The following is a 23,305-nucleotide window of genomic DNA, read 5'->3' on the forward strand; positions in this document are numbered from 1 at the left end:
AGGTGAAAAGAATATTTTATTTCAATACTTTAATACTGAAATCAGCTATCATACATATTCACCAACTCTTAAATTTCACTGTCCCTATCTATCTCAGAAGACAGTCAAAGTGAGATTAATAGGACGAAGCATTCTCAGCAAATCTAGAACTTTCTGTACTTCATCTCCAAATTTAAGTCAGGTCCTTTAATAAGTTACTGCTTATTCATTATTCTATAATATTTATGAAATGATTAGTGCAATACATCATTGAGGTATCATTTAAAAGGCAAATACCCTATAGATTTGGATTTGTCATCCCGATTCCTTGGCACTCAATAATGTAAGTGTCTTTAGAAGCATCTTCTTCATCTTCTGATTTCTTCACAGTAAATTTAGCCTGAAACCAGAAGAGCATTTAGTATATAAATAATATGAAAAGCGATAGAGGGACGAGCTCACAACTCCAGCTTAAATAGGCAGTAGTTAATACCAAACTCATTTTATTGAAGAAGCTAGAGATACAAAGATCAAATGACTCATGTGAAATTCAATGGCCTAGATATAAAATATTCTGTTCCAGAAGCATGGTCCTTGTTCAGAGGTATACATATCTGTGGAGTTCTGTCAGAATATAGAGCCTGGGCCCTACTCCATACCCACTGAATCAGAACCCCCCGGGAGTACAGCTTAAGCAAATATAAATTTTAAAATCTCAACTGTTAATAATACTGCATCTCTACTACCTACTTCAGCGCAGGAAGGGGGCCGGGGAGACCCGCCCCCGGCCGGCAGCAGTCATGGTGAGCGAGGCGTCCAGGCCCGGGAGGGGTGGTTGGGCCCCCCCCCAAAAAAAAAAAAAAAAAAAAAATCTCAACTGTTAATAACACTGCATCTCTACTACCTACTTCCTAAAATTTTTCTAAAACATGGCACTGAAGCATTTATACTTCTTTTATCTTGTCAAGTATCAAAATACCCTTTAATTCCCTCAAATTTTCTTGCTAATTTAATTCCCTAAATATACTATTTAAAATACCTAGTTCAGGGCAGAAAGGTAGAGGGAGGTAACAATTAACATCTTCACTCATCTTTATTGGGCTTAACGTATTTTTCACTTAACTAATTCAAGTTTGGCTTTGAAACATTTGACCTCTATCATTATATTGTGGAAACATGATTTTTTAAAAAGCAAATGTATTCATTCTAAGAAAACTGAATTAAAATCAAAACAACTGAGTAGGCTGACTGAATTTGTGACAAAGGGATTTCAAGTATGCCTAAAACCTTTTGATTCTCTGAAATACAATGTGAAAACCACCACTCCAAGGCCCTGTTGAACTGTAATATTTACAAAATTATTCCAGTTTCAGTATTATGTGGCAGTGCACTGACACACTGGACACTGAAAATTACTGTTGAATGAATAAACACTGAATCTGAATTCTGAACTAGACAGACAATTTATATAGTATATATATTTTTCTCAAATTATAAGCACTATATAAATATGAAACACAGGTAACAATTATGGAAATCATTTCTAGCCTATATATAAACCTACTGAAAACTACAAAAATTTAGAGTTGGAAGGAGCCATAGGGACTACAGCACACTCTCTGACCTTACTGATGAATTATCTGCACTGAGATAATGATGAAGCACCTTTGCCCCAAATCACTGAGTTAAAACACAACAAAGCTGAACAAGAAACTAGAGCTAAAAATTCCAGTTCACGGCACTTTCCACTGTGTATTCACTTCAAATAACATGTGAGTGTCTACTATGTGCAAAGTACTGTAGAAAGAATGAATACAGGGCTTCTGTGGTGGCACAGTGGTTAAGAATCTGCCTGCCAAGGCAGGAGACACAGGTTCAATCCCTGGTCCAGGAAGATCCCACATGCCATGGAGCAACTAACCCCATGTGCCACAACTACTGAGCCTGTGCTCTAGAGCTCACGAGCCACAACTATTGAGCCTGCAAGCTACAACTACTGAAGCCCACGCGCTTCAACAAGAGAAGCCACCGCAATGAGAAGCCCGTGTACCGCAATGAAGAGTAGCCCCTGCTCGCCGCAACTAGAAAAAGCCCGCGTGTAGCAACGAAGACCCAATGCAGCAAAAAATAAATTAATAAATAAATTTATTTTTTTAAAAAAAGAATGAATACAGCCTTGTCTCTGCTATCAAGAAGATCACAGTCTACGTGGGGAGACAAATAGTAGTTACAAAATACAGCATAAGTAGAATAATAAAAAATACAATTAACTATCTTTTGACATCAAATATAATTTGCCTTTGCCTTTGCCTCCTATCAAGCCTTTTCCTACAATTTAACCAAAATCTACCTATCCTTTCTAATAACAACAAAAAAAGTACACATTATTAAGAATCATACAAATAACATGTTAGGAGTAGGGCAACCGTGGCTTTGCACTTGGTATACCTCTGTAATGCTTAATTTCTTAATACTACTGTACCTTATTTTTATAACTTTTAAATGCTTAAGGTCAGCACCTTCCTTCATAAAATTCTGAGTTATAAATTTCATATTATTTTATAAAATTACATTATAAAGACTATGGCAAAATGGAAATATGCCACGCATTACTGAAAAAAGCAAGAAATGAAGCTGTATGCATTAACTGCAAAAAAATGCAAAGAGAAACAATTTTAAGAGAGGAGGAGAATACCTAAACGTCAAGAGTGGTTTTACTGGCAAGGGGGAGTTAGGGACAGCTTTTTTCCTCTATTTTCTAAATTTTCTATAAAGAAATTAGTTTCAGATGAAATATACACGTCACATTTTTAAATTTAAGAATCCTGTAGAAAAGGTATAAATATGAGCTTATTCAATGTTAAATCGTTTTTCACTAAAAATTATACATCTAGGGAATTCCCTGGTGGTCCAGTGGTTAAGACTCAGTGCTTTCACTGCCAGGGCCTAGTTGGGGAACTAAGATCCCACAAGCCGTGCAGTGCAGCCAAATTAAAATATATATATATATATATAAATAAATATATATATATATAAATCTACTTTTCTGAAACTGAAAGGACTGGTAAATGTTAGAAGTCCAGCAAATACTCTAGTCTACCCCAATAAAATCACAAGAAAATAAAACATTTAAAATTTTTTATAGGGCTTCCCTGGTGGCGCAGTGGTTGCGCGTCCTTTATATAAATAAAATTTTTATATAAATAAATATATATATAAATAATATATAAATATATATAAATAATTTATAATAATTTAAGTTTATAGCCCACTGCAAATCCCTTGTGATTTGATTTTATAGTTCCCATTAAAACATCTTCAGCTACTGGAAGGCAGTACCTACCACACATGAGCTTAGAGGTATGCTCTCCCAGTTTTCTCAAAGCTCAGTCCTGCTGCCACTAAGAAACTATCCTGAGCAATTAATTCCTCTGCCTTACTAGACTCATAAGTAAAATGGGATTAATAATAAATAGCCACCTAAAATGGTCATGCAGAGTGAGACAACTCATTTTCACTGCTGAGTGAGCTCAGTGTCTGCCACATAGGAAGTATTCACCGAATGACAGCAATTACAATTACTATTAAGTCTTCTGTTGATTAAAATGTGACTCCAAATTGGCCAAAATGAAAATCAATTACTCTTTCTGATAGAATACTCACCTTTGCTAGCTGTTCAGCAAAATGTATAGCCGTTTGGGTATGGAGTGTAATTGGTCCTGTTTTTATTCTGGAAATTCCACTGGCTAATGCCATGAAAATGATCAGCTATTAAAAAAAGAACCAAGAAGAAAACTCACACATTTACTAATATTTGGGGTTAAAATTCTACTGCTTTCCATATGAAAATACTATTGATACTAGAAATCAACATAGCTAAAAAAGAATTTCTATTTCTTTAGGTTTCCAAAAGTCTTAAGATGATACAAAACCTGTGTTACCAAAAGTCTGTGGTGTAGCACAGAAATGCTTAGTAGCAGATCTCAATATAGATTTTTAAAATTAATGTTTAAGAATATAGAGTTGAAAGTTAATAAATTTAATCAGGCCAACTATCTTTGCAAGCTATTTTATATAATATGAAAGTTTCTTCCATACTCTAGAATTACAACATTTTAACACATAAATAAATACACTAATACAGAATTACTGGAGTGTAGACTAGTAAGAAGGAAGAGACTAGAAATAAGGAAAACTGTCTTAAGAAACTGGTCAAGAAATCTTGAGTAATACATTTCTAAACATAGACATCTGATTTGCTACTAAGGAGAAAAAACTATGGTAGAAAGGAAAATCTATCAAGACAGTGCACCATAAAAAGATTGTATTTGTAAATATTCACTAGCACTTCTCAATGTGAGTGGATATGTTAAGTTTGAGAGGTGTATGACACATCCAAGCAGAGATGCTGACAGGCATAAGAAATATAATGAGCATGCAGTTAAGGAGAAAGGTCTGGGCTAGTGATATAAATTTAGAAGCTGTCAGCATACAGATGGTACTAAAGCCATGAGACTGTACAAAATAACTGAGGGACTGAATACAGATAAACAAAAGAGGTGTGAGCCTAAGCCCAAGGGCTCTCCAAAATTTAGAAGTTGAGAAGAGGCAAACAACAATAACAAACGGGCAAAGAGACTAGAATGTAAGGCTAGCGAGATACAAAGATAATAACAGTATTTCAGAAAGCAAGCGAAGAAAGTATTTCAAGAAGGAAGGAGTGCTCGATTGTGCCAAATGCTGTAGCCAGGTCAAGTAAGATGAGAACTGAAATTTATGGTATATAAATTCCAGAATAATACCTAAAAAATGGACTGAACTAGGACATACCAATCAGTGTCTGAAAGTCAATGACTAAAATTTATATTCAATCTAATTGCCCAATATTTGAATCTAATAGGCTTGAAGGTTTTTATCCTAAAAGTGTCATTACCTGGTCTTGCAGATACTCATCCACAGCACCACCATGTCTAAGATTTGCTAACAGCATTTCAGCAGCTTCAATTCCAACCTTGTCTGCATTAACACCTACAACAGGCACAATGTAAAAAAACTAAATTAAATACTAAGAGGCAAAAAGTTTAATATATCCCAGTTAGCACTGGTGTAATATCTTTTAGGCCTCTGAACTCACCCAATGTAACCTTTAGGATAAGATCTTCATGTATATTTAATCGTCTGAGAGCTTAGCATATGCAGATATTTTATTAAATGCACAAGTGGAAGAAAAAACAGGCTGCTTTGGCCCTGTTTAAGAAGTACTAATTGGGCTTCGCTGGTGGCGCAGTGGTTGAGGGTCCGCCTGCCGATGCAGGGGACACGGGTTTGTGCCCCGGTCTGGCAAGATCCCACACGCCGCGGAGCGGCTGGGCCCATGAGCCATGGCCGCTGAGCCTGCGCGTCTGGAGCCTGTGCTCTGCAACGGGAGAGGCCACAACAGTGAGAGGCCCGTGTACCGCAAAAAAAAAAAAAAAAAAAGAAGTACTACTTATAGGGGGACTTCCCTGGAGGTACAGTGGTTAAGACTCCGTGCTCCCACTGCAGGGGGCACGGGTTCTATCCCTGGTAGAAGTAAGATCCCGAATGCCACACGGCACAGCCAAAGGAAAAAAAAAGAAGTACTAATTATAAAACCAATTTACAACTAAGTTATGACCCTATAACACTACACCTTGATTTCAAAATTTTAAATTTGCAATTCATATATGTTAGAGAAGTAAGATCCCGAATGCCACACGGCACAGCCAAAGAAAAAAAAAAGAAGTACTAATTATAAAACCAATTTACAACTAAGTTATGACCCTATAACACTACACCTTGATTTCAAAATTTTAAATTTGCAATTCATATATGTTACTATTAGTCGGCAGCCGATTCCATTAGAATTAAAGGACTTTTTTTTAAGTCAGATAATTTTCATCTAAGGAAGAACAGATAAAAATTCTCAGATCAAATATCATAAAGTTTTATTCCGTTAAGATTTGAACTATTTATTTATTTATTTATTTACTGTGCCACGCAGCTTATAGCAACTTAGTTCCCCGACCAGGGATTGAACCTGTTCCCTGGCAGTGAGAGCACCGAGTCCTAACCACTGGACCACCAGAAAATTTCCCGGTATCACCTAATTTTGAAAATAAGTCAGAAAATTTATTCCCATGTTCTACTTCCTACTTCTCTACACATACCACAAATATTTGGTACAACGCTGAATACAAAATAAGTCCATCAGAAGTAGTGGAATGTCAAATGATTCTTTTTATTTACTTTAAACTAAATGAACCCTTGGCTACAAATAAAAATGTCCTTTGAAAAATGAGAATATGGTTATTTTTTATTTTATTTTATATTTGGAAATTCATTTGACTATGTCTTGATAAAATTTACCAGAAAAGGGGAAATCAAATTTTTAACCATTTTTTTCCCTTACAGCAATTATTATAATAATATAACAAATTAAACTATCTTCACAACATCAATCAGGCAAGTATTTACATGACTGAATGAAATGGTTTGGAATATGTATGAATCTTGACTTCTTGGGTAAACCACTTTGCCTTTTCCATTTCTTCTTCCAGATGGAGATGGAGATGATAATACCTAAGTTGCAAACTTGCTAAAATTAGAGATAATAGGGCTTCCCTGGTGGCGCAGTGGTTGAGAGTCCACCTGCCGATGCAGGGGACGCGGGTTCGTGCCCCGATCCGGGAAGATCCCACATGCCGCGGAGCGGCTGGGCCCGTGGGCCATGGCCGCTGGACCTGCGCGTCCGGAGCCTGTGCTCCGCAACGGGAGAGGCCGCGACAGTGAGAGAGGCCCGCGTACCGCAAAAAAATAAAAAAAATAAAAAATTAGAGATAATATTTATAAAGCTTCTATTACCAAGACTGGTTCATAATAAGCTATTAATAAAAATAGTTAATATTGAGTACCTACTATGTGTGTACCATACTAAGTGATAGAAACTGGTTCCTTTGCTACGGAGACATCAGAAAATACTCATATATAAGAGTATTTAAAAAATAAAATAAAAAATTAGAGATAATATTTATAAAGCTTCTATTACCAAGACTGGTTCATAATAAGCTATTAATAAAAATAGTTAATATTGAGTACCTACTATGTGTGTACCATACTAAGTGATAGAAACTGGTTCCTTTGCTACGGAGACATCAGAAAATACTCATATATAAGAGTATTTGAGGTAAGTGCTAAGCTCTATGGTATAAACTATATCCAATGAGATTTCAGAAAAGGAAATTATAGGTTCTAGAATAACTTGAGAAGGTTTCATGGAACATGAAGGACTTAGGTGAGACCTTGAAGAATGGCTAAAATTTGCAAGGAGGATGTGAAGGAGAAGGAAGGAATTCCTGGCTTTGTATCAGTAGTATCAGAAAGCAGTAGACACACTAAGGTTTCTCAAGGTTTCTCTGCCTAGGGGCAAAGTATTTCTCAGAGCCATTCACATTCCTTCCTACCCAGCCTCCTTGAGACAGAATAATGGTACGAATGGATCTAACATAATTACCACCTATTACTAGCGGTCTGTGGCAACTGAACAAAATGAAGTAAATATGAGAATTTTTCTTATTAGTATTATGTTCTAAACAAAAGAGCAAAATCCTAGTTTCTTCTGAAAACAAGGCTTTTCTGACAAATACTCTTCTGATATTCTACAGCTTTCTTAAAACGGTCTCAATTTTGATGGTTTATAACAAATTAAAATGAATATTCAATGATTTGGGGCTTCTTCTAGCTTATTAAAAGGACAAAACTATAAAATAGTTATCAGGCTGAACAGAGAAAGCTAAAGGACTGATTATAGCATCAGAGAGATGCCATGAATTACCACATATACTGAAGGAGGAAAAAAAGTGCTTACTACAAGCTAGGCAGTTTCCATACATAAGAAACAGGATTGATAAACCAGAGTCATAATTCATCTTAGCAAATTGATTTGTCCCATAGTAAAGAACACTAACTGAAAGACGAGAAATCAACAAATACACAGATATTCAACTATGTAAAGACAAATACATTCTGTCCATACAGCAATCATATAAAGTTGGAAGGGACTGTTATACATAGATAATGGTCCAATCTCATTTTTCAGATAAGCCCAGAGTCACCATGAAAGATAATGACAGACATAGGACCAAAACTTAGGTCTTCTTGCTCAGTTTAGTGCTCTCTGTTATAATACACTGCCTCCATCTAAAACTGCAAGATTCCCTCAAAAAAAAACCCACAAACAAACCTCACCTTTGCAACAGGATTAAAGAATGTTATAACTGGAAGGATTTCAGAGATTCTTCAGGCTAACTCTCTCACTCAATAGATAAGGAAACTAAGGTCAAAATAGTTTTAGTAACTGAGACAATGACAAAAACATGACTAGTTACAACTTACTGCTTCTAATACATATGGTGGTGTGCACAACCAGCCAATGTTGCTTCTGATAATAACGCTTAAACAGGGCTTCCCTGGTGGCGCAGTGGTTGAGAGTCCACCTGCCGATGCAGGGGACGCGGGTTCGTGCCCCGGTCCGGGAGCATCCCACATGCCGCGGAACGGCTGGGCCCGTGAGCCATGGCCGCTGAGCCTGCGCGTCCGGAGCCTGCGCTCCGCAACGGGAGAGGCCACAACAGTGAGAGGCCCACATACCGAAAAAAAACAAAAACAAAAAAAAAAACAAAAAAAACCGCTTAAACGTTAGGATTCAGAGTCTAGTAATTTTCTAGTTAATTTAAATCAGAAATAAAAAGGGGATCTGGATATTGGGATCCACGACATTCTCTGAGATGCTTAATATATAGACTACCTAGACTAAGAGAGAAGACCCCAAGGTCTTTGCATTTGCTAATGACATGTCCTTTGACTTAAGTGCCTGACAGGAAACAAGCGCAGGCACCAGAAGGAGTCAGGCAACCTCAGTATGCGTGCTGCTCTATCCTCTATTCCCTCCTACCACTATAATTCTAAAAATAAGTACTGTGCATTCTACATGAGCGTTGTCCAAAGACAACTTCAAAGTAAAAACTGTCTCATATGACAAAGTGAAAAAAAATGTTTATGGAATATTAGGAAAGAAAGTTTTTCAGGGCTGGCAGTAAAGTTAATTCCAAGTATTGCTCATAACAGAGTAACGGTCCCTTTATGATGTCAATGCAACATATCCAAAAATATCTTCTACCCTGGCAAACTAACTCTACCTCCCATAGTCACAAGTTTTAAGTATTTCCAGTTACCCAAGTTAGAAATCTAGAAGGTCATTACACTGCACCCCTCACCCACCATTTCCAGCTGATCACCAAATTGTCTGTTCACCCTCCTAAATACCCTTATATCAGTACTCATCTCTCTAGACTCAGTCCCTGCATTCCTTGGTGTAGGTCCTCACCATTTCCGACCTGAATTGCTGTTAACAGACTCTTGTCTTCCTGCCTCCACTACGGTTTTCCTCTAATCCTCTACACAGCTATCAGACTTACTTCCAAAGACCTGGAATTACATCCCTCTTTAAAACCTTTACGTTTTCAGGATGAAACCCAAACCCCTTTATATGGCCTATAAAGCCCTTCAAAAATCTGTTGACCTCTCTAACCTCATTCTCTGCATTGACCCAGATCCTGTACTCATCACATACGGTTCTAGTTGCCCAAACGCAGAACTACACTTTTATGTCGGCACTTTCCTTTGTCCTTCTTCCTTAGCTCTCACTTTTCTATCTGGCTAACTTCTACTTATCTACAGAATCCACTGGAGGATCACTGAATGGCACAAGACAGATTTGGGGTCAATCAGCCCCCAAAGAATAAGCTGTTCTTCTCCTGTGTTCCTACGGTGCCCTAGGGATAGAACAATCACAGCATTGGTCTGTCTCCTCTGCCAGACTAAGCCAGGAGGCAGAAACGGTGACTCTATTTGGGGTCAATCAGCCCCCAAAGAATAAGCTGTTCTCCTGTGTTCCTACGGTGCCCTAGGGATAGAACAATCACAGCATTGGTCTGTCTCCTCTGCCAGACTAAGCCAGGAGGCAGAAACGGTGACTCTGACTTCTGAATCCTTCATACATAGTACCTGGCACACCTTGGTACCTAACGATAATACAAACAAACTGAACTCACATTCCACCCAATGCCTGCCAAGCACTTACTACTTGTAACATAGGGTCCTAGTCTCTGCTTTATATTTTGCATTATCTTTGCCCTCTCAAGACTTAAAGATATTGCATGTAGTGGCTCACTGATCCATGTTGATTCCTCACTGCACCTAAGAAGTATTGAGTATACACTAAATATATGTTTTTGATCACTATTTCTCAAATTTTATAATACCTTAGAGAGCTTGTTCAAACAGATTCCTGGGCCCCACTCACAAAGATTCTAATCTGACACATGAGGTGGGCCCCAAAATTGGTATTTCCAGCAAACTCTCAGATGATGCCAATATGCTACCTGTCCGCCAACCACACATTGAACAGCACGGTTTTAAATAGAATTCATTTATGTCCAGTCAACCAAAGGTGTTGATTTTACCTATCTATTACACTGGTTAGATTTGACACCCAGCTGTATCTAGATCAACCAACTGAGCAGACTAAAATTATCTGAAGTTTTTGTATTCAGCAGTAATAATGTGGTTAAATGGCATAGCGAGGGTAAGCATCTTTTAAAGATGCTACAAAGTAGGAATAAAGCAATCAACTGCCACACAAACAGTGAAAAGTTCAATTAGAAGTTGCCTCAATGGCAAAAGTAACTTTAAATACTAACCAACAGATGCATACATGTATCTACTCTCCCAAATACTACAGAAATTTCCCTTTCACAAAAACATTCAGTATTTTGAAATCAACACTGTAATAACTGATTCAGGGAAGAACCATCAACAGATGCTAAAACCACTGGATGAAAGTTGTATTGAGATAGGATAATCAGATGGTGTCAAAGTATTATCCCAGAGTATTTATTAATCATAAAGGGAAAATGGGGAATTCCCTGGTGGTCCAGTGGTTAGGACTCCGTGCTTCTACTGCAAGGGGCACGGGTTCAATCCCTGGTCAAGGAACTAAGATTCCACATGCTGCGAAGCATGGTAGAGATAGACAGGCAGGCAGACAGACAGATAGGTAGGTAGATAAATAAATAAATAAGGAATCTTTATAGCAGACAGACCTGGACAACACCACCTTAACCAAGTGATCAGTCAGCTGTACTGATAAAGGGCATACTGACATAACGTGCACCCTGATGTGATATAATAGAATGTACACAAAATCACCTGTGCAATATTCTTACTAAAAATGTTTAACCGGAATAAATCTAATCATGAGATAATCAGACAAATTCAAATTGTGGAAAATCCTATGAGAAAATGGCCTGGACTTTTCAAAATGTAAATATCATGAAAGGAAAAAAAAGGTGAAGAGACTATTCTGTGGTTTAAAAAAAAAAAACTAAATAGACATGACAACCAAATGCTGTGTGTGCTCAAAAACAAACAAACAAGCAAACAAAAAACCCCATACTGCTCTAAAGAATATTTTGGAGGTATCTGGTTATGTCTGAATATAATAGACAGGGAAACTCCCTGGCAGTCCAGTGGTTAAGACTTCACCTTCCAATGTAGGGGGTGCGGGATCAATCCCTGGTCAGGGAGCTAAGATCCCACATGCCTCACGGCCAAAAAGCCAAAAAATAAAAACAGAAGCAATATTGTAACAAATTCAATAGAGACTTAAAAAATGGTCCACATCAAAAAAAAAATCTTAAAAAAATAAATATATAATAGACAGATTCTTTGGGTATAAAAATGGTAATGTGATTATGCAGATATTATTCTTTGGATGGACACGCTGCAGTATTCAGGGGTGAGACTTGGTACCTGCAACTTGCATAGAGATGGTTCAGAAACACACACAACATGTAGCTAAATGTTCGTAACCAGTGAATCTAGGCAAACAGTGTATGGATATTCACTAATCATTCAACTTCTCTATAAGTTTGAAAATTTTTAAAGTATAAGGTTGGGGGAAAGACTGAAAATTTAATTGACTCTAAAATAGAATCAGTTAACCATATCCTTTCAAACTTGTTATCCATCATTCTACAACACCCTAATCCTGACAGAGAATTAAAGAATTGTACAGTCGCACTGAGAACAGTGGACCCCCTTCATTTAGCTATACCTCGTTTACCAAGCGATGATCCAGCGAACAAACAGCCAGTGGATGTCTCAGCAATAATGCTATATAGGGAAAAAAAAAGTATTACTATCTATGCTATAAATATTCCAAAATTACATGCAAATACAACACAGGAGAACAGTGACTACTAAATAAGCAGAATTAGATCTGGCTAGTATATTACAAAAGTGAAAGTCTTCATACAGAGACCAGCATGATTAGCATTCTCCATCTTCATCAGGGTATGAGTATCTTTCAGCACTTTGGACAAGAAGTCACACTAGATTCTAATCCACTCACAGGTAAGGAATGGCCCTCCCAGAAGTCTTGTCATCAGCACTAAGGGGTACCATTTCAAAGGCATACTGCACTCATTATCTTAAATGAAAAGGTCTTTCTACAGAGATGTTTGGTTTTGTTTTATAGTTTTTAGATAGTATTATCATACAAAGAAAATGCATTTACTTTAAACCCTTTAATAGAAAATCTGAAAAAGAGAGCTTAAATTTAAATATCCACAAAAGATACTTTTATTCTTCAAAAATATTAATTAAAGCATTATAATATAATAATTTATAACACTTAAATAACTACTAAATGGATTAATATACTATATTTCTTTTCTAAATAGATCTTTGCCGTATCTAATATTTACTTGTAAACTGATTTCACATTTGAGATATAGAAAAGCAACTGGAAATATTTCTCTTAGGATCATCTTCAAAGGCTAACTTCTGATCAGCTTAAACATTTAAGTTCGCTATATAAACAAAAAGGGTCTTATAATGTAATAAAAGGTAAACCATCCTCAGAAAAAAAATTCAGAATGAAATAATCATCATAATTCATCACACTGTTGTTTTAGGTAGGAATGCCCTTAAAAATATATCTTCTTAAAACTACAAATTTAAACAAAAAAAAAAAAGACAAATCTTTAATTAAAATAGAATAATTATTTCAGGGCTCTCTCAACCAACATCTAGGAAAAAGTATATTGTCTCACATTATTCCATTTCCATTGCCAAAAGCTTGGTCTTTAGGTTCCTGAACAGGCTGGATGTTAACATACAGATCCCTAATCTCCTTTCTGATGCATCTTACGGCTGCCGCTGCCATATCTTTTGCTACCTATTTTGGCAAGACAAAAAAATAGAATAAAATAAATTAATGATTATTTTGACAATTGCTTTCAAGCCTTCAAAGACATATAATTAATAACTTTTACATGCATCATATAAAAACACAATTTTCAACAGTAGAGAACACAGAATTTTAAGAAAAATTTTTAATGAAAAGATTTATTTAAAAATTAAGTTCTTTCAATAATTTCAAAATTTAGATGATATAATACTTATCAAGACATGCATACACTTCTAAGATCATCTAGACTTTATTTTTTATTACTTTATTTTATTTTTTTAAATTTTTATTGGAGTATAGTTGATTTACGATGTTGTGTTAGTTTCAGGTATACAGTAAAGGGAATTAGATAGCTTACTTTAAATGGCAAAACACCAGCAACAAAAGCTCTTCCATATATCTTAGTCACAGAGCCACGGTCAGTTAAATTTATTGGATTCAACTGTTTAACTGGCGACATTCGGATAATCACTTCACCACCTCCTTTTGGGTAGTAGCCCCTATGAAAAGTATCATAAATACTCACATAAACTGATTGCACGACAAAAATAAAGCTCAATATTTACAATAAAATAACATGTGAGTGATATCCAACTATATAATTCATGTTTGAAACTTCCAAATAATGTTTTAGATCTGTGTTGTCCAATATGGTAAACTCAAGCTACATGTGAATGAATATTAATTAATTAATTAATCTATTTATTTATTTATTTAGGCCACACAGCTTGCAGGATCTTAGTTCCCCAACCAGGGATTGAACCTGGTTGAAAGTGCAGAGTCCTGGGCTTCCCTGGTGGCGCAGTGGTTGAGAATCCGCCTGCCGATGCAGGGGACACGGGTTCATGCCCCGGTCCGGAAAGAGGAGCCTGTGCCCCGCAACGGGAGAGGCCACAACAGTGAGAGGCCTGCATACCGAAAAAAAAAAAAAAAAAAAAAAAAAAAAGAAAGTGCAGAGTCCTAACCACTGGACCACCTGGGAATTCTCTATTTAAATTTAAATTTAATAAAATTTAAAACTTAACTCCCCAATCCTACTATCCACATTTCAAGTGCTCAATAGTCATATGTATCAAGTGACTACCATCCTGGACAGATAAGGAACATTTCCCTCAGTACAGAAAGTTCTATTCAACAGTGCTGTTTTAGACTTAAGCTACTTAATGGTAGGAGCTTGGTCTATTTTGTTCCTGCTATATTCCAGTGCCTAAAACAATGTCTGGCACATAGTAGGTGCTCAATAAATATATGATGAATATTTAGTAGCTGAACCACTAATAAAATTTTAAATCAAATATTTAGTGTCACTTATTCTACAGAGATGCTGAGAACACATAGATGAGAATGACAATGCTCTTATCCACAAAGAACTCCCCATCTCGTAAGATGGGGCTCCACATATAATCTACTAGGACACAAGCCAGGCTGTAAGGACTACAAGAGAGATGTAAATAGGAACTCCAACTGAGGCACAATCACTGACAATTCACATAAGAAATTACAAGTTTCATTTTCAGAAAATGTAGGATTTCCAATTTTTAGGAGAGCAGGGGAAGAAAAACATGAACAAAGATATGGAAGTCTGAAGGCACAAAGTATGCTTAGGGGATGGCAGCAATCATGTAGTTAGAATACATGGAGGGGAGGGAGGATAAAGCTAGAAAAGTAAATTGGAATAAGATTGCAAATCACTTAAATGCCACACCAAGAAATATGGCCTTTTTACTATGTGGCCTTACAGAGGGAAGGGAAGCCTTACAGAGAAATAACCTGAATGCCCAACATGTCTCTTAGAAAAATAATTCTGGTTGCTCTGTGGAAGAGAATCCCTTTTACGACCCTGCAGTGCCCATTCCAGTTGTCTGCACACAGTGAGCATTCTGTCTGTGGTGAGCATGGATAATTCCAGATATGAAGGTACCTCAGTGTAGCAATTCCCTTTCAAGTCCCCATGCCTCTGCTGCTTATTGTTTTTAAGCCACGAAGTACTATTATTTCCTGTAAGATATGTATTAAGTGGGTTACGGAATGACAGTTCTCCAAGATCTAACTTTTCCACTATTTTTAGCACAAGTAGTGGGTCAAAGGGTTAAGAAATAAGTAACTTACCTCATTTTAATGTCACAATTAAATGTGAAACCAAATTTTTCAACAATTGGCTTGAAAACCTGAAAAAATCAGTTTATTGTTACTTTAATCACCAATATTCACTGTCAACAAGTATATTTAGTAAACAAAAGTGCTCTGCACTGAAGCAGTAATGAGGCACAATGGATAAACAGTGATATAAAAATGCATAGGCTAGTTCTATTTTTCAAATAAAATAACTGACACGTAGCTAAAAGTTTAACATTTAATTAATCAGAGCTGTGCAAGTCTATGTAATGAAAAAAAAAAAAATCAGAACTCAGGAAACTTGATCCTAGCAGTTTTTAACTGCAGAGGCCAGTATTTCCTAACATTCTCAATATAGTGTACCGTAAGAAATTAGGGGGTGTTGAATAGCATTCCATTCTGTGTTCTCAATTTTTTTTTATATAGTTGAAATCTCACTGCACACACATTTTATACATTTTTCCCCATTTAACATTATAAACAAAAGCATTTTCCCAACATTATAAAACTCCTCCTAAAAAATATTTGAATGACTTCATGGCATTCTAGCTTAATTTACCTAACCATTGTCCAAGTTTTCATTATTACATAATTATGTATATAACAATAATTATAGTATATAATGCTCTGCTCCAATACCTTTAACATTATCTTTTGCTGCATTTCCCAATATTTAATTAGGGTCATTTCCTTGAAGTGGTATTACTAGGTGAAGAGAGATTAACTTTCATTATACATCCTATCAAACTGAATTTTAAAAGACTGTACCACCTATTAAAATGGCAAAAAAAATTTTAACTGAAACCTGGACTATCAAGTGCTGGGGAGGATGAAGAAGAGCTGAAACTCTCCTAGAGTGCTGGTGAAAATGCAAAACAATGCAGCCACGCTGTATGCCAAAACAATTTGGCAGTTTCTCAATAAAGTTAGACATAAACTTACGATTACAACTGAGCAACCCCTCTGTAGGTATTTACCCAAGACAAATAAAAACTTATGTTCAGACAGAAAAATCTGTATGTGTTTATAGTGGCTTTACTCATACTTGCCAAAAACTGGAAACAGTCCAAATGTCCTTCAACTGATGAATGGATAAACTGGTACTGATAAACAAACATCCATACAATAGAACACTACTTAGCTTTCATTGCTGATTCAAGCAACATGGATGACTCACAGATTTATTTTTTTAAATTTATTTTATTTCAGTATTGTTGATTTACAATGTTGTGTTAATTTCCAGTATACAGCAAAATGATGCAGTTATGGGACTTCCCTGGTGGCACAGTGGTTAAGAATCTGCCTGCCAATGCAGGGGACATGGGTTTGAACCCTGGTCCAGGAAGATCCCACATGCCGCAGAGCAACAAAGCCCGTGTACCACAACTACTGCGCCTGTGCTCTAGAGCCCACGAGCCACAACTACTGAAGCCCGCGGGCCTAGAGCCCATGCTCCGCTACAAGAGAAGCCACCATAATGAGAAGCCTGCACACCACAACAAAGAGTAGCCCCTGCTCGCCACAACTAGAGAAAGCCTGCGTGCAGCAACAAAGACCCAAGGAGGCAAGAATAAAATAAATAAATAAATAAATTTATTTATTTATTTAAAAAAATGATTCAGTTATACATATATATGCATTCTTTTTCATATTCTTTTCCATTATGGTCTATCACAGTAGGACCTTGTTGTTTATTCACTCTATTATATAATAGTTTGCATCTGCTAATCCCAAACTACCAATCCATCCCTCCCCCATCCTACTCCCCCTAATCAGATGTATTATAAGTGAAAAAAACAGACTCAACAGGCTATATACAGTATTATTCTTTTATATGACGTTTTGAAAAAAAGGCAGAACCATGAGAGAAAACAGATCACTGATTGCCCAGGGGTGGAGGGGTGGGATTGACTACAAAGAGGGATAACAGAATTTTCTACAGTAATTCTCTATCTTGATTGTGGTGGCTGGTTCACAATCATATATCAGAAATCACAGAACTGTACACTACAAAGGGTGAATTTTAGTATAAATAACCACACCTCAATAAACCTGGAGAAAAAGAGATGATACCACTTTTCTCTCCCACTAGTTGTATAAGCACGCCAATACTGAATTTTATCATTCTAAAAATTTATAGTCAAAACATGGTATCTAATTATTTTTTAAAATTTTATTTTACTGTGGTAAGAATATTTAACATGAGATTGATTGGTTGATTGATTGATTTTGTGGTACGCGGGCCTCTCACTGTTGTGGCCTCTCCCATCGCGGAGCACAAGCTCCGGACGCACAGGCTCAGCGGCCATGGCTCACGGGCCCAGCCGCTCCACGGCATATGGGATCTTCCCAGACCGGGGCACGAACCCGTGCCCCCCGCATCGGCAGGCGGATTCTCAACCACTGCGCCACCAGGGAAGCCCAACATGAGATTTATTTTAAGAGTACAACACAATATTGTTGACTATAGTTACAATGTGTACAACAGATCTCTAGAGCTCATTTATCTTACTGTACTGAAAATTTATGTCTGATGATTATTAACTCCCCAATTTCCCCCTTCCCCTAACCAGCATTCTTTTATTCCATGAATTTGACTACTTTAGATATCTTATATAAGTGGAATCATGCCAGTACTGTCTTTATGTGACTGGCTCATTTCACTTAGCACAATGTCCTCTAAGTTCAACTGTGTTGTCACATATTCTAGAATTTTCTTTTTTTTAAGGCTAAATAGTAATCCATTGTATGTATATACCACATTTTCTTTATCCTTTCATCCATCAATGGACATTTAGGTTGTTTCCACATCTTGGCTATTATGAATAGTGTTGCAATGAACATGGGAATGCTAATATCTCTTGGAGATTCTGATTTCAACTCTTTAGGATAATACCTAGAAGTGGGATTGCTGGATTATATCGTAGTTATATTCTTAATTTTTTTGAGGAACCTCCATACTGTTTTCCATAGTTGTTGCACCGTTTTGCATTCCCATCAACAGTGTGCAAGCGTTCCAGTTTCTCCACATCCTCACCAATCCTGTCAAACACAGTATTTAATTTTCACTTTGAGTTTTTCTTCCAAATCATAATCCCTGTATTCAGAAAATAACAAACTTATGTAAGTAATATAATATACATACATTATAAGTAATATGTATATAATAACTGAGGCTTTTTAAAGAATTCACTATGAGCACAGTTCTAAGATACAACACACAATCTAAAATAATTATCCTCTCCCACAACAGAACCAGACACCATTAAGAAATTAAACAGCTATGTACACAAAAACACTCAGGATATATTTAAATAGAGAATGAAGATTCAGAAGACTATGTGAGATCATCTTAGTTTATCAATAGCAACAAAAGCCCTTACCATGGCAGTGTAATCAATCTGTGGTGCCATTTCAGCATTAGTTCCACCTTTCAAACGAAGTTCTGATGGACAAGCAGCAAAGAGAGCACAGGGCATTGAGACCTGCATCAAGAGGCATACACTCCTAAGGAGAAGGCAGAACAGGCTTAGCTGCATATTCTTTTTAAAGTCTCAAGAAAGAGACATAACTACATATCACCATTAGCTGAAGCACAGACAACTGAGAAGGCAGGTACACACCCTCAAGTTTAAAGTTAAAAAACACTCCAGTGACTGAATGATAACATCCGATTAGTATTTCGCAGTAGAAGGAACTGGCCTTAAATGATAAGCAAATCTGGGTTTGAATCCAATACTAAATACATTAGCTGTGTGATCTTAGGTAAGTTCTAACACTTTTCTTTACCTTACAAGGAAGTAAAAAAAAAAAATTTTAATGAAAGCATCTTTACAATGTTTTTATAAAAGGATTCTTAAAAGTAACAGTTTATGAAAATGCATTCAAAACCATCAAGGTCTAGAAATATTCTGATGATTGTATCTGAGTCTCCACCATGCACAAGGCATCGTTCCAGATATTAAGATACAGTTCCTACCATGGTGGCATTTGTGGTATGATACAGTAATGTTTTACAAAGACTGATAGCCAAATATTTTACATGGAAAAAACTGTTAAGGAGATAATCCTTACCATAACTCACCTCTGTTTGGTCCTTATAGTCAAATAATGTGAGAAATCACAAGAAATAATTATAGAATATGTAGCATTTTATAAAATGAAACAGTCAGACTTTCTAAATGAGCTGTTATCTCACTTCTCCAAAGTCAAGGGAAAACAATCATACTAATACATAGACTAGTTTGAAAAGGAGTGCAACATAGCCTCTACATACCAAAAGACAGCCTTTACTTAACTTTCTTACAGCAATGATGCATGTGTACTGAATTAGACAGTCTCTATCACTGATAATGCATTTCATTAATTCAGTAAATATTTATTGACTGTATGTGTTAGGCATTGTAAGAGAAAATGCATGCAATATAATCCCTGTTCTCAGGAACTGAGCCTAGGAGCAAGTGAAAAAAACCTGGAAATGTTCAGTTTACTATAAACCATAGGTTTACAGCTACTGAACTTCTGTTTATTCCCTGAGAAACCCAACACAGCTAAAGTGTCTCTCTTCCATTCAATAAAATCAGATTCTAAGAAGACTAAAGAAAACCTTAATTTTAGAATAGTAAGGAACTGCAAAGACAAAGGTAGACATGAGAAAACACATGGTATTGTAATCACAGTTAGCGATGAAAATGTTAGAATTCAAATAAATAATATGTGTTTTCTTACTAGGAACAAGCTTGTCTGAGTCTACTGAATGGAGCTGGATTATCAACCTTAAACTCACTGCCCATACGTTCTAGTGGATTAGAAGCCAGAAGGCCTAGATTCTAATTCTAGCTCTGACCCTGACTCTATGACCTCTGGTTAATCATTTAACACCAGAGGGTCTTCACTCTCTCATTCACAAAGTGGAGGAAGGGTTGGAACACATGGTTTCTATCTTCTCTCCTGTAGCTCCAAAATTCTATGATTCTGTGTTAGTTAATTTTTAGATAGCTGATTAACTATAACATTTCCCCCCCTTTTGTACCAGAGAATGCCCAAAATAATAAGCTGACTATAAAGATACCTCAAAATGCTTTAATCCCCTTAAGAAAGTTCTCATTTGGCGAACTTCACCTTAGGCCTAGCAGCAAGCCCCTTTTAGCAGAAGTCTATTCACATCATAACTCAAATCTCAATCGTCACTAAACATTTTAAGCTAAAAAGAAAAATCATAATTTTTTGAAACAGTCATTCCTGAAACAAACTGGCATTGGGTTTATAGTACTATTTCTTACTTTACCAGATTTCCTAGTAAATGGATAGGATTTTGGTAAAATGATGCTGCTTACAATAACAATCAGCCAATAACACAGAAAACACAAAAATTGCTCTCCATGTTTTATCAATGAAAGGAGGGATTCTTGGAAAGGGATAAAGGCTCAATTTAATTGTTAAATATCCAGTTTTCAATGGGGAGAAAAAGCCAAGATCATATATAAAAATATCTAAATAGGATTGTATAAGTATCTATTAAAAGATAACAAAAATACCTAGACTAAAAGTAGAAGATGGCTCATAATTTGTTGTAAGCCAAGAACTAAATATGCTACACCACAAAGACTACTATCACTATAGACCATGAAACTACAGTTGTTTTCAGATATTCATTTTCTAAGTAATAAAACTAAAGAAAGAAATAAGCTATATACACATGTGAGAAAATTTTAGATAGGTATAGCAACAGCTACAATTAGGAAGCAATTAGGTATCTGAAACTTTACACAGTCTCTAACCCTAAAAGGTAAGTGTTTTATCTCCATTTTAAAAGTGAGCAAACTAAAGCTTCAAAGAGGTTAAGCAACTTGTCCAGTAAGTGGTAGTACCTGCATGTGCATCCAGGTCTAATTCCAAAACCCATACTTAAATGGAATGTAAGTGACACATACCCTGCTGTCTTGGTATCTGCTGTGTGGACTCCACCTTTGATCTTCTCTGGCGTAAACATTATTTCTGTTGAGCCGATTTCTGCCCCCTCCAGTTGCCCATCACAGAAATCTCGAATCATTTCCAGTCCAGATAAATGCTGAGGCCTTCAGGTCATAATACTGCATCAAAACGTGTGCATTCAGACTGCCTATATCCCCACTTTTTATGACACATTTACAAAACTTCAATGGCAAGAAAACAGCAAGCTCTAACCATAGTAAGTGCCAGAGCTCCCTTTTGGCTTTCTATGCACGTAGACTACCTGCTGGTAGGCATTATTTTAAGGGTTCCTTCCAGACCAGTTATTTTAACTATAAACATATATGCTGATAATATTGTTGCAAATTAGAAGTATGCAGAAGAGGAAAAATAATAAAACTATCTAAGTGCCACCAGTCTCACTTGCATTTCACTGAATAATCTATGATACCTACATGGGCTGAACTGTGTTCCTCTAAAATTCATATGTTGAAGTACCTCACAATGTGAGTGTATTTAGAAATAGGGCCTCGGAGGAGATAATTAAGTTAAAAGAGGCAGTCAAGAGTGAGCCGTAACCCACTCTCACTGGTGTCCTCACAAAAAGAGAAGATTAGGACATACCAGGGGTGCGCATGCACAGAGGGATAAGCATGGGAAGAGGGGGCAAGAGGGTGGTCACCTCCAAGCCAAGGAGAGAGGCCTGAAACAGAATCTTCCCTTATGGCCCTCAGAGGAAACCACCCCTACCAGCACCTTGATCTTGGACTTCCAGCCTCCAGAATTGTGCAAACATAAATTTCTGTTGTTTAGGCCACCTATCTGTGGTATTTTGTTATGGCAGCCCTAGCAAACTAATAAAACACCTCACACAGCCTTAATGAATTAATTTCCCTATTGGTGAAATGGGTTACTGCAAACTACTGCTGTGACAGAGAATTACTGTTCACACATATCAGTAATTGCCTTTTAATAATTTCAACATGGAGTGTGGATAAAAGACTAAGAGATAGTTGATCCATTAGAATGAAATATATACAAAATACAAGTACAAGGAATCAGTCTGTCTTCCCCCTGGGTCCTCTTCTAACAGGTGCATATACCTGACACTTAAAATAGTGGCATGCCTAGCTTCCCAGACAGAAGAAACAAGGTCAACTGTCAACATTTTTCCCTCTTCTACAACTGATAATCCTGGTCGTATCCACAGCTTCCTAGAGGTCTGAATGAAAGCTGGAATGACACATCTCAGAGTCCTTATGAGACTAAAACGTGCGGCAGCAGAAAATGCATCGGTTAAAAAGTGGGGTTTCCTCCGGCCCTAGAAGCTGTTCTGCCCTGATCTACCTTGCCCGCTGCTACGAGCTCTCCGGGTACTTGGACTGCCCGAGGAGGCGGGGAAACCGTTTAAAAGATAACTCATTAGGAAACGAGGACTACTAGCAAGCCTAACAAACCTCGCCCTACCCCCTACAATCAACCTAAGACCGTTTAAAAGATAACTCATTAGGAAACGAGACAACTCTAGACAAATAGAGAAAAAACATGGGCCTATCGACAGAACTTGCCCCTTGAAACTGTCAAGGGCGCAACAAGCCCGGCTACGGCTACGGCTAACCGCCCAGCCCGGAACACCGTCCCGCGGCCCCTGCGGCCCGGCTGCAGAGTCATCAACCCTGGGGCCGGCGGATCTTCCCAGCATCACCGCCGGCCTCCAGATTCCCAGCCCCAAGACCCGCCCCCCATCCCCCAATGGCCTGTTCCCCGCCCCGAGCCCCCAGTCCGCTCTCCACCCTCCAGTCCCGCTGCCTGGCTTCCCGACTTACCTAAGGCCCGGCGTGCTGCGGCCTGCTCGGATCTTCTGCACCCGCAAGGGGAGGCCCAGGAGACAGCTCAGAGCCGTAGACACCCTCAATATCTGCCCGCCCT

At 37.3% G+C, this 23,305-nt stretch overlaps 1 protein-coding gene across 2 annotated transcripts in view; it reads right to left on the minus strand.

The window, feature by feature from the left end:
* The window catches only part of RTCA (RNA 3'-terminal phosphate cyclase), a 23,637-nt gene continuing 332 nt past the window's right edge, over positions 1 to 23,305 (minus strand). The window contains exons 2-11 of one of the 2 annotated variants that reach the window (XM_024119915.2): positions 23,203 to 23,303; positions 21,358 to 21,501; positions 18,808 to 18,931; positions 15,419 to 15,477; positions 13,668 to 13,809; positions 13,173 to 13,297; positions 12,173 to 12,231; positions 4,913 to 5,007; positions 3,643 to 3,747; positions 1 to 379 (exon numbers count right to left, since the gene is read on the minus strand). In XM_024119915.2, coding sequence (XP_023975683.1) covers positions 278 to 379; positions 3,643 to 3,747; positions 4,913 to 5,007; positions 12,173 to 12,231; positions 13,173 to 13,297; positions 13,668 to 13,809; positions 15,419 to 15,477; positions 18,808 to 18,931; positions 21,358 to 21,501; positions 23,203 to 23,303 — 1,056 coding nt within the window. In that variant the 3' untranslated portion in view covers positions 1 to 277. Of the gene's footprint in view, positions 380 to 3,642; positions 3,748 to 4,912; positions 5,008 to 12,172; positions 12,232 to 13,172; positions 13,298 to 13,667; positions 13,810 to 15,418; positions 15,478 to 18,807; positions 18,932 to 21,357; positions 21,517 to 23,202; positions 23,304 to 23,305 lie in introns of those variants that run through there. The other variant, XM_028489081.2, reaches the window with a different exon arrangement.

This window comes from Physeter macrocephalus, chromosome 4, assembly GCF_002837175.3.
Source record: "Physeter macrocephalus isolate SW-GA chromosome 4, ASM283717v5, whole genome shotgun sequence".
Taxonomy (NCBI): domain Eukaryota; kingdom Metazoa; phylum Chordata; class Mammalia; order Artiodactyla; family Physeteridae; genus Physeter; species Physeter macrocephalus.